Below are 12145 nucleotides of genomic sequence, written 5' to 3' on the forward strand. Positions count from 1 at the left end.
GAACAGGTTAGACAGAGATTGGCAAATCAAGTACAAACATACAGTATACCCCTTTTACCATCTGTAAGCTCAAATAAGATTCATTTTGCTGGAAATAAAAGACATACAATATCATCCAAAATGTTGTTGGTGCCTGTACTCCTCCGGCTTGTGGATTTGTAAGAGGAACGAGGAGTCGGGGCTGCAGATGCGGAGGTGATGGGAAGTGTAGCTGTGGAAGTGTGGTTGTTTATTGTGGTGGAGGAGACTTTGGCAGTGGATACCAGGGTTTGGCCTGGTGAGGGTGCTGACAGCAGAGTTGAAGCAGATGTGTTAGTGGTGCAGGATGAAGAGAACAAAGGTGTTTGTGTTGAGGCTGTGGTTGTAGAAGGGTTAGAGGCTGAGAGGGAGGTCTGAGGAGGGGATAAACATGTAGGCACTGGGCTTGTTGTGGCTGATGGAAGATCATAGGCGAGGGAGGCAGCGGAGGTTTCAGACGGACAGGTTGTGCTTGGAGTGAGGGGCGCAGGTGGAGGAGGAGGAGGAGAGGGGGCTGGGGGCAGAGATGATTGTGATGGTGAATACAATGATGTAGGAGGAAAAAAGGAGAGGGACAGACTGGATGATGGCGATAAGCACCCCGCCTCCTCCCTCTCTATCTCTCTCTCCAACTTCACCAGCCCTGGAGGCTCCACTCCATACCTGAAAGAAAGGTTTAACAAAAATATATCAGCAATCGAGAGGATACATCAACGCTAAATCACAGTAGAGAATAGTGATTCCCAATCAGGGACACTTGAACCCCAGAAATACTGTGGAGTAGCTCAACTAATTTGTATTTGATTTTGAAAAATAAATCCACATATTGAGTCAACTCATCTGTCAACTTAAATAATGGATAAACTGAAATAGCTTAAAGTAATGGATAAATTATTGAAAGAGTTAGCTAAAAGTAACATTAATGAATAAACAGTTGAAATGGACAGCTGAAACTAATGGATAAACAGTTGAAATAATTAGCTAAATGTAATGGATAAATGGTAAAATAGGTAAAAGAAATTTGAACTGAACAAGCTGAAATAAAATGGCTAAAAGTAGGAATGGTTGAAATGTCCAGCATTGCAACATGAACAAATTGAACTAAACATTGACAGTTCAGTTGTATGCAAGGCAATATTGTAACATTATAAACCTTTATATTATTAACAGTGTTAAACAACATCCAGTTTAAAATAATTTCAAATGAACACATTTGAAACATGATGGGTGGTTACTTCAGTGTGTCTGTAAGGGGCTGTGGGAGAAAGAAAAGGTTGGGAACCACTGCAGCAGAAAACTGATGCTTTACTGTTCACTATTGGTTCAAATGTTCAAGCATGTTGCATCTTTGGCCGTAAAAAAACAACATTTTAGGTATTTTGTCTTTGTCAGCAGATGAAGGACACTTTCTTTGACATCATGATTGTTGTGTGGTGAAAACTGCAACCCACGGAAAATAGCGCAGGAGTTTTCTGCTCATAATGATTCAATTGTGATGTACTTTTTAGGAGCTGTACCATGTGGGCGGGGCTGTTGTTTTTTTTTTCTAGTTACCTGGCTGCAATCCGTCCCAGCTCCATCAGGCACAGGCACACCTCCCGCGGTTGTTTGTGGAGGACTTCGTACATGAATAAAGTACAAACAAAGAGGGTGGAGAAAGAAGTCACTCATCTGAAAGGAAAGATGTTTCCGGAGATAAACTTCTTTCTGTGTCAATAGAAAACAGGAGCTGCAGTCTCAACAGAGAGGGCACATTTCAGGAGGTACTCTAGTGTGCATCTCTATCTTTGAAGCTGAGCAGGAATTCCTGTGGGCTCTGAATGTGTAGCTGAGGGCATGAGGGCATGGAAGCTTCATCAACAAGTCAGCCTCTCCTGCCTCCAGTCCATTATCTATAATTTAAAAAGGGGACTCTGTGCACCCCGTTTGGCCCAGAAAAAGTCCTAATTAGTTAAGATGACAATTGGTTGAGCATGCATTAAGGTATGTACAACTACAGTATGTGGTGCACAATCTCTAAAAGTCCACAACATTCATGATTGAAACAAACAAAAACAACAAAAAGAGCAGAGATAATGTCACTATCAATAATGGTATTTTATTTTCATTCACCTGTATTTGAGATCCACCATTACATCATGGCTGCAGTAAGAAAAGGACACGAGAGAAAAGAAAAAGAATAATCATCTGTGCCTTCATGTCACAGAGGCACTTAACTGAAGCCTGTCAAAGTACAGTAAGTTCACTCTCCAAGTGAAGTGGGTTAGTCTGCATGCAGAGGGGTGGGGGGTGGAGAGGGGGTATTGTTGGTGGGGATTAACCTGCACATTATCATTCTCACGAATCTGCCGCCTTGCGTAGACATGCCCGAGTAAGAAGCGCATAAAGACGAGTACATTTAATGATACAGAACCATGTTAGCATGTTGACTGGAAGTTGTCTTCTCCTCAGGCACACAAAGCATCATACATACAGAAGTGAGAAATGATACAGAGAGTCTGAAAATATAGAAACGTATAATCATCACATTGACAGTCACATTGATCGTCGTGACTCATCTTGAAATCTTAATTTTCCATATTCCTTTTGCTTCTGACTGGTTTATTCTAATATGCTTTGAGTTGTGCAACAAATTCAACTTTCAAAGAATAAAATACTCACTTTTATAAACACCACCTTTAAATAACCCTATCCCATACCCAAATTAAATTCCCCTGCACTTAAGTACTCATTTCCTTAAACAGTAGACTAGTTTAGTTTAGTGACCCTGTTTTAAATTAAAAGGCACTGAGTTATCTGAGTTTTAAAAGTAAAGACATGTAAATCACCAATAATACCAATTAAACTGAATGTAACACAAGTAACAAATGATGTCCAATGTAATATCTTTTGACAAATAAGACACTTTATGCTGAGTTCATCACATTAATTCAGACATAGACAGAGGTTGACAAGATTTGTCACTAAACACAACGCAATTGAGGAGGAATGGAAAGATTAAAGAAGAAATATAAGGGACATAATGTTCTCACACAACAAATAGACCACAATTGACAGCATTGACACAAATACATAAATGTCTAGAAGCATTTTTTGTGACTTGTTATATTATTGAGGTGAAACTCGGAGTCTAAAGATTTTAGTTCACTAACATACTACAGGTGATGCATGACATGATTCACTTGAGGCTTTTAGAGAGAAAGCTCCTTAACTCACCCAAATCCTCTGACTCAAAAAGGTAAGCCTCATCAACACCAATCTTTCGACACCAGTAAAGGAAGTTGGCAGTGTTGTCTCGGGCGAAAAACGATCCAGAAGTTGCATCAACTCGCCAGTGGATCACTCTTCTCGTCAAGGACTATGATTGTTTTTAACACACACACGTACACACACACACACACACACACACACACACACACACACACACACACACACACACATGCACACAGAGGTAGTGAGTGCATTCTGCAATAACACAAACATGGATTGATATTGGTTCGTGTGTGTCAGTGTTTCAGAGTACTGTCATGATAAACAACACGTATGACATCTAATAATACAGCATGTTAAAACATATCCATTATAGTCATACACTGATTACAGTGATAGCTACAGGCGAGGAGAGAGAGGAGGCTCGTCCCTCTACCAAATGGTTTGTGTGTGTATATGGAGGACAAATCAGGAACACCATCTCGTGCAAGGTGAGGCTGGCTAAGTAATAGGAAACATGAACGGACATGGCCAACTACTGAATGCATCACCAGATAATGACGCCAACCTCAGACCTGAACTGATTTTGCTGGTTAAAGCCTTTGTGAGCTTTACCTGTCACATCCTCAGACTTAAACATTTCCTGTAACAAACTTTCAAGCAAGTTTTCAAGCACCTATCCTGCAGTTCACTGAACTTGGTTCCGACTTCCGAAAAAAAACTGACATCTTCATCTTGACTTAAGCAGGTTCGTAGAATCACAGTAATTTTGAAATAAAATGAGTTTGCATTTATTTGTTCACCATTTTTTTGTTTTTTTTTGGTAGAGTAAAATGACTTGCATGATGCAGTTTTGTGTATTTGTGATTGCATGTTTGTGTGTGGAAATGTGTGCATGACTTTGTGTTGTTGCAGCACCTTGCCATTGTTGGTGTGGATCATCTTCTCCTGGAGCAGCTGTGCAAGCTGACAGAGGAGAACGCCGTTATCCAACCTCTCCATCAGACTGTCTGCTGTGAGGTCCACACCTGGAGGATTCACCAACAAACACAGCATTATATACAGTAAGTCATAGTTACTAAACAAGGCTCATCGTTTTGCTTTTTGCCAATTTTTACAGAAAAATACCCAGATCTTCCCAAAGGAGTAGTTTAAAAAGTTATTTATATAGCACATTTAACAAACAAAATGCAGCTCAAAGTGCTTTACAAAAGAAAAAAAGAAAAGAGCAGGCAACACTTAAAACAATAAAATACATTTATCAGCTCAAATGCATCAAAAAGTTGTCTTTTTTCTTGTCTTACAGCAAGAGACAAAATGGTCCACTATAGTTTTCAGTAAGCAGGGTCTTCTAAAGGTGAGGAAAGATCAGAATAATGCTGATAAGAAATGTAGAAGAAAGTGAGGTGAAAATGCAAAAGAGCTGCTAATTATGCTGAGAGGGGTCTCTCTAAATCATCAAGTAAAGGTGAAGCTACAAAACATTTGCTCCGTAAAAAGTTTTTCAGCTGCCTTTCAATATAAAAAATGTGCAAATTCACAGAAATCTTTAGAAAAATGAAACAAAAAATTATGAGCCCTATTACTACCATATTTATCAATCTGTAAAACAGTAACACCTTGGTTGATGAGCTTGTAAACCTTCCTAAATACACATGATATAATCTACATGTATATTGCGGTAATCACATATCTTTTATAATATAATCCTGTTGCATAGCACCTTAATATCAAGAGGAAGACAACATTGTTTACTGTTTAAATCTCTTTCTGATATATGGTTTTACAAAATACCAAATGTAGCCACTGGAATGCTTTGTATGAGAAAAGCTATGAAGTGACAAACAATGCTTTAATGTTTTAGTCCTAACACATCCAAAGAACTTCTCTGATTCCAAACCTACATAACCCTCTGGCCCACAAGCAATTTTGACATCCCCCCCCTTTTTTGTAGTAGCATCAGTCAGAAACTCATCATGTTGGAGTCTTGTCACTTTCCAGATACCCTCCAACAGGTTGTGGCATGTGCAGACCTTTTATGTTTTCCTTCACAATGCAGTAAAGTGGGAGGAAGCATCCCTTTCCCAGCCACAGTTTCCCTCATCGAGAGGTATTTCAAGGATTTGGGATAATAAGTAGGTTAATGTGTGTTTAATGTGACTGCAGCTTTTTTCCTATTCCTAAATAAAAGCCCCAGTTCCAAACTCAAACTGTCAAAGCATCATTCATCTGTAGATAACTGTGATAACCTGAAGTGATGTTTCAACGTTGTGAATATCCCTTAAATATGTTATACTAAAGTTTTGAATTGACATTCTCTATGTTAATGTAGCTACACAAATTCAAAACATCTGTGTGTATTTTGTAATGTTTCCAGTTTTACAGACTTTTACAATTAAGTAATTTCTTGAACTGGAAATCTTTTTACTGTAGCTGATATCCAGACAGTGTAGTCGGATTGGTTGGGTCTCTGTAAATAATATTACAAAGAGTACGGTCTAAACCCGCTCTATAGGAAAAGTGCAATGAGATAACTGAATGAATTGGCGCCACATAAATAAAACTAAATTTAATTGAATTGAATTAACATGAGTTTGGCATGAGGATCAGGAAAACTGTCTCACCCATGAGGGTGTTGAGCCAGAAGGCCAGGTCTTCTTTCATGGGCAGCAGGCTGGCGTCATGGCGGTAAGGCAGCCACTGGTTGTACTCCTGAGGACTGGCGAGGCCAGGCCCAGAGTGTCTGTACTTTTGGCCAAGAAGACAGTTCATCCCCAACCCGGTCAGGTGCCTCGGGCTCAGTGGACTGTCAAGACTGGTGTTCATCGCTCCTAGTTCACTGTCCATGCTTCAGCTCTGATCGGTCTTTGACTTACCCTGGTGGACCAAATAATAGATGATTTTTTATGCTCTTGTTAGGTTTTGATTTTGACATTCTGCATTAAGGACTGTCTCATCCACTGGAGAGGGAGACTGTCACGGATGGTTCCATAGAAAAGCGCAGGGAAGTAAGTGGCTGTGCGCTACCAGACGTACATTTGCTAAACCAACTAGTTAGTCTTTATACTTGAAGTCTTTTCTCTTGTAAAACCAGAAAAGTACTGTTTGAAAACACTCCCACGCAGTGGATGAAACAGTCCTGAACAGAGCTACATTAGTCTGAGAGATCTTGAATACGGGATATCAACCATGTTCATTTAAATGTTCTCATGTTTTGCTCATGTTTAGCCTTTTGCTATTTCCATATACTGTAGTAAACGGAGTATAGTCTTATTCATAGTTTAATTTACAAATGATTTTGTCACAATTCGGGTTTGGTTTTAGATTTAGCAACAAATCTTTTGACCTACCCAGCTGTACCCCGCCACCTGTACGATTGACCATTTAACTGTGTTTCCTAATTGTTTTTAAGTCCCTCTGGTGAACCTACCAAACTACTGCCATGACTGGGACAGTATACCAGTTTTTCTTTGACTACACCTTCGCAAAATAAAACATTAAGATACATAACATTAGAAATAACAAGTGAAACAACATACAAGTGCTGTTGATGCGTAAACCACGGGGTGCTCTCCACCAGTAGTAGCAGCTAATATGAGGGGGGGCAAGGAAAAAATAAAATAAAATAAAGTAAATAAAAATTGAATTTGAATAAATTAACAAAGACTTTTTGGAAATGTTCTTGATATTTTGTAAATATTCTGATACTGTAAACATGTAATGAGCTAATGAACCACCTTAACTTAAAGGATAGGTTCACATTTTCTTGAGTCTATGTCAAAACATTACTCACATGCCCATATGTGAAAAAGTTATTAGTTGCTGTAATAATTCCTCCTGTTCATACTGTCTGTAAAGAGATCCCTTCCTCCAAGAGATGGGGGCAAAATGCACAGTCCTCTTTTCATGCAGAAATGTAAGTCTGAGTTAGCCAAATTAAATGGGTATTATTTTTATTCCAAAGTCACCATCATTTTAAAATTCTTTCTGTTTCAGACATGTTTCCTTGCTGAGCTGTGATGAAGGATAATCAAACAAAAAGGGAATTTGTACTAAAAACACTTTGACTGTTGAAGCTTCTTATTATTTGACGCAAGGTTTGGGTGTGTATTGTTCTAAGAAAGACTTGAATAAAATGTGACGCTATCCTTTAAGACAGCAATAAATAATTAAAACATAATGGTTTTTGAGAGTAATATTGGTGGGTGTGAAAACACAGAGCTGTCTTGCACATGTACAAAAACAACAATACATGTTGAAACTAATTTCATACACGGGCTTCCACGCAGAGACCCAAACAATACACATAATCATTATTCAAGGGATTAAACTGACTGACTGCCGGTTTAATAAGATGTACAGCTACAGCCCTGAGCCAGTCTCCTGGCAGACATGGCTCATTTGTCCTGTTCCCAGAGCAGCCTCGATCATAAAGCTCAGCCCCATGCAGAGACATGCTCTGACTGCCAGTAATACTAGCTGGTAATCAACTGGAATTAAGACGACAAGACGTGCAGTGGGTCACTGGGTCTGTTGGGTAATATACAGTACAGACAGAGGCTCGGTTTGTGCCACATGACTGACTTTAAGTTTAACTGTAAAGTAACAAGACTAAGCAGGCATTCACACCGAAAACAACCCTGCGTTAAAACAATCCATGGGGTTGCGCTGGCGGGGGCATGTTGTTTAAGGTACTCAACAGGTACTTGTGAAACATGAAATGTGATCTGGATCTAGTCCAGTTTGAGTAACAGATCCGTGAATATTTAGGCTTCTCAGATGCCAAAACACTGCACAGAGGTTTATAATACTTTGAGATTGGATTTTACAACTCTGGAAAGTTATCATGGAGGCAACTATTCTATCTGTCCTTGCGACGATGACATGTAAACAGCAGAAATGAATGGAACGCCATTTGCACAAGTAACGTCTTAGAGATTTCTTCAACAAAAATTGATGCCTTAATGTGGCTTTTCTGGTTGTGGCCAATGAGGGACCCAGGGTCCTGTAACGAGTGTGTAGATGCCCATATCAGTAATTTATGCACAACAATGCCTCCATCCTCATGAATATGTACAACCGTCTTCATTCAGGGTTCCTCATTGGCCGCAACCAGAAAATCCATGTTAAGGCTTCAGTTTTTGTTGTGTTAACATTTAGAGATATTTTGTGGTAATACTACAAAACTCTACATGTTAACACACATTTTAATGTAGTCTAAACAAGTAATCTCTAAGATGTTACTTGCGCAAATGGTGCTCCATGGAAATAAGGTATTCACGTTACTCCACCAGGAATGTGTGCGTATTTGATTGGCCAATGCAGTGCATGACGTCGCATTGTGTTGCTGGAGGCCCCTGCATTGCTGCTTCCGCTGCGTTGCCAGACTATCCTCATTCAAATGAATGAGAGGGCTGCATTTTTTCACGCAGGGCTATTGTCGCTCTGAACACGAGTCTACAGCCATGCTAGCAGCTCTGTGAGGCTGTAGGCACAGCTGTGCTTTGAGCTAAATGCTAACATGAGTAACAATGCTAATATGCTGATGTTTAGCAAGTATATTGTTTACCATGTCCACCATCTTGGTTTAGCATGTAAGCATGCTAACATTTACTAATTACCACTAAACATGATAGCATCATCATAACACGATGATGAGAATGTTATTAGTTTTGCAGGTATTTGGTCATAAATCAGGTATGATAATATATAATATAAGTATTGGACAAATTCAGATTTTTACCTGATGATTGCACTAGATGGAAAGTGAAGAGATCACCAAAGTTATTACAATTCAACCTGAGGGCAACATGAATGTCCATACAAAATGTAATTGCAATCCATCCAAAAGTTGTTTAGATATTTCAGTCTGAACCAAGTGGTGGACCGACGGAGCGAAATTGCCGCTAGCATGGCTAATAAAAATCTTATATCTAACAAAGACTTTATCTTTAGTAGAGTAGTCAAGTAAAAACACATCTGGAGGGCAGATGTTTGGGTCCCAGACAGGCAGCATAACAGCTGGCTTTTTGAGCTCATTTAAAGTTGTATGCCACCTTTGTTTTTGCATTAAAGTACCTGTAGCTCCTTGGAGCTGATTACCATTACAAGTTCAAGTGCAGTTTGTCGTAAAGTTGCCTTACATCAGCAAAAACTTGATGACAAATCCCTGGATTACAGAGGAAGTAGGGCAAAGGCGAATATATGTATACGTATGTATGTATGTCAGTGAATTCTGCGCTCAGGCTGTGGGAGATAATTGTGAGGATGTTGTGGACATACAATTCTAACTGGACACAGTGAAAAGGGCCTTTTGTAAACACATCATGCAGACGAGGGACAGAGACAAGGTACATGTGGAGGGGGTGGCCTGCATAGTTTGAGGCTGGTTTACAGATTGACCAACAGGGCATGAGAGCCTCTGTCTCTAACAAAACATCCAGGTGCAATATTCACACCGCTGCTTCAGGATGGCTCTGCTGGGAAGGGAAGGCAAAGGTCACCTACTGGCCGAGCTCTCAGACACTAGCGGCTTTTATACTCCTGCGTAGCTGAGGGTCCATGTCTGTAAACCCCCCCCCACACACACACAGGCCCATGCATGTATCAGTGTTTCTGTTCCACCTGATTTACTTTGCACAACCTTTGATGCTTCCAGAGATTTGCTTCAGTGGTATTTTGCAGCCTTTAATTGTGTTTTTGCAATAAAAGCGAACATCTTCACAGTCTAACGGGCTGTTAGTGGGGAACAGCTAAAATTACACACCAGCCTACCTGAAAAATGCGTGCAAAATGATGGATCTGAGTTGAAGCATTGGCTTAAATACCTGAACACGTAATGTATGTATCTAAGATGACAGAGTGATTGATGATTTGGCTGCATGTGGCCTTCAGCACAGCTCTAACACTGTGGTCTCCAGTGTCTGGTAAACAACTAACTTCACAACTAGTTAACAAAATCCTGTTTCTTTACATGACAGATGCAGTTCTCATGTTTACTTTGGAAAAAATACTGAACTATCAGTCACTGAAAGAATCATGTCTTCAGTCAGGAACATGTGTTTCATGAATTTCAGTATTTGCTGTTACTGTAAAACCTGCAGGCTTGTGCATTCTGCTTTTGTCTTCAAAGTCTGTTCACTCTCTGTGTCAACTGTTTGAAAAAACTATTCATAAAATATCAAGATTAATAACTTCAAGTGGATGTCCAACAGCACAGCTCGCAGCAGTAGCTTTCTCCATCAGCTTTGAGTCAATGATCTGCTGTCTCAGGTGTCAGTTGTATGATTGTAACAGCTTAACAGAGGTAATGTAAAACTAATGAATGAAGAACAGGTATTGAATGGATACAGCTGCATAGTTGAGGTATTGGTTTCAGCTATAGTGGTGCTCTCACCCCATGGCTTTCCTTCAGCTGCTTCTAGACTAAATAAACCTCATATCAACACAGGATGGAAAGGTCTGTCGCCTGCTGCTATTTACGCACCCCGAACAGTGGAGACTTTACTGTCCTCCAGCTGCGGTGAAACACAATAAAATACAATCTTGGCACCAATATTTTAAAAAATCCATTCCATTGATTGTTTTAGTGTGAGGTAAATCAAATAAACAATAATCACCTCAGAACAGTCTGTTCATTGAGTGAGTTCTGACTCAACTTTTTGCCATGAGGGGTCAGACACCAGGAGCGTGTTGGAGGATTTGTTTCTGCATTGATATACAGAGCGCTTATGTGATAACTAATTTTCAAAACTCATATTCAAACACATATTTCCATCGGATTGCATGGCAAAATTATCAAGCCTTTTTGTTTTGTTTTAAATAACTCCTTATTGTAGAATCTTATTCTATGATATTACAGAATAATATTCACCATGCAAAAAGAAAATAAGAAAGAAAGAAACAAGAAAAAAAACGTGCTTTAAATTGTGTGGTTCTGATGTTAAATAATAGAAAAACACACATGGATGACTGATAAATCCCAATGTAAAATACTAATTTTATGTTGATCAGTTTTTGAATCATTTTAAACCAATTATAATAACTTCTGAAACTGCTGTGTTATCCCTGTCATAAACAAAAAGGATGATAACATTTTACATTAACAAAAACGTTAAGTTACTGACCTGCTTTCAAACACTATCAACATAATAAAAATCAACATAATAAAAAACTTTTGTATATACAGCAAAATAATCATTATTAATGAGGGAGATACATTTTCATAATTACAACGTTTACCATAATTACATAATTACAACGTTTACCATCATCCATAATTTTCATAATTACAACGTTTACCATCATCCTCATCATCATCATCATCTATCACCGTCAATTGTTATCAGCAACAATTATAACATTACATTCCTAACTCTTATAAAAAGTAACTTTATCATGCAACATACCTATAAAACGCAAACAGTAACGGCAGGATTCTTCAAAAGATTTCCTTTTCATTCAAGTTTCTTTACAGTATCTTCTCACCCGTATTTTTCCTCTCACACACGCGCGCACATCACTTACAGCCAGATGTTCATCGCCCTCAGGTTCTCCACATGGAAGTACACAACAGTGTAACAAGGGGAGGCTGCCGTCACTTTTAAAACAAACTCTCCTGTACACGCCTGCAAGTTTGTGGTGTCAGCTTACAAGGTAGGGTCCTGAAGACAAGTAAGAATGAACAAAAAAAAAAAAAAACATCACAGCGGTTTGTTCACTTGTCAAGATTTCTTTTTTTTTTTTTGCCACGTTTTAAGAACGCGAACAGGAAATTTTATTCGACATATTATCAGCAAACTATAAGTCCGGATTTAATAAAACCATTCAAATTTGGCCCAAGTTAAACTTTATTGATGTGTTTCTTTTTGCAGTAACTGCTGATGTCAACAGCTAACAGGAAGTAAACTTGGTTTCC

General features: G+C 39.0%; 1 protein-coding gene across 3 annotated transcripts in view; it reads right to left on the reverse strand.

Annotated features, from left to right (window-relative positions):
* The window catches only part of gas2b (growth arrest-specific 2b), a 20016-nt gene extending 8136 nt beyond the window's left edge, over positions 1-11880 (reverse strand). The window contains exons 1-6 of one of the 3 annotated variants that reach the window (XM_044206657.1): positions 11755-11880; positions 5853-6105; positions 4147-4256; positions 3235-3376; positions 1573-1636; positions 108-681 (exon numbers count right to left, since the gene is read on the reverse strand). In XM_044206657.1, the coding sequence (XP_044062592.1) occupies positions 108-681; positions 1573-1636; positions 3235-3376; positions 4147-4256; positions 5853-6075 (1113 nt within the window). In that variant the 5' untranslated portion in view covers positions 6076-6105; positions 11755-11880. Of the gene's footprint in view, positions 1-107; positions 682-1572; positions 1637-3234; positions 3377-4146; positions 4257-5852; positions 6106-11636 lie in introns of all 3 variants that reach the window. The other 2 variants (XM_044206642.1, XM_044206649.1) reach the window with 2 other exon arrangements.
* Positions 11881-12145: the final 265 nt, after the last annotated feature.

Source organism: Siniperca chuatsi, linkage group LG1, assembly GCF_020085105.1.
Source record: "Siniperca chuatsi isolate FFG_IHB_CAS linkage group LG1, ASM2008510v1, whole genome shotgun sequence".
In the NCBI taxonomy this organism is placed as follows: domain Eukaryota; kingdom Metazoa; phylum Chordata; class Actinopteri; order Centrarchiformes; family Sinipercidae; genus Siniperca; species Siniperca chuatsi.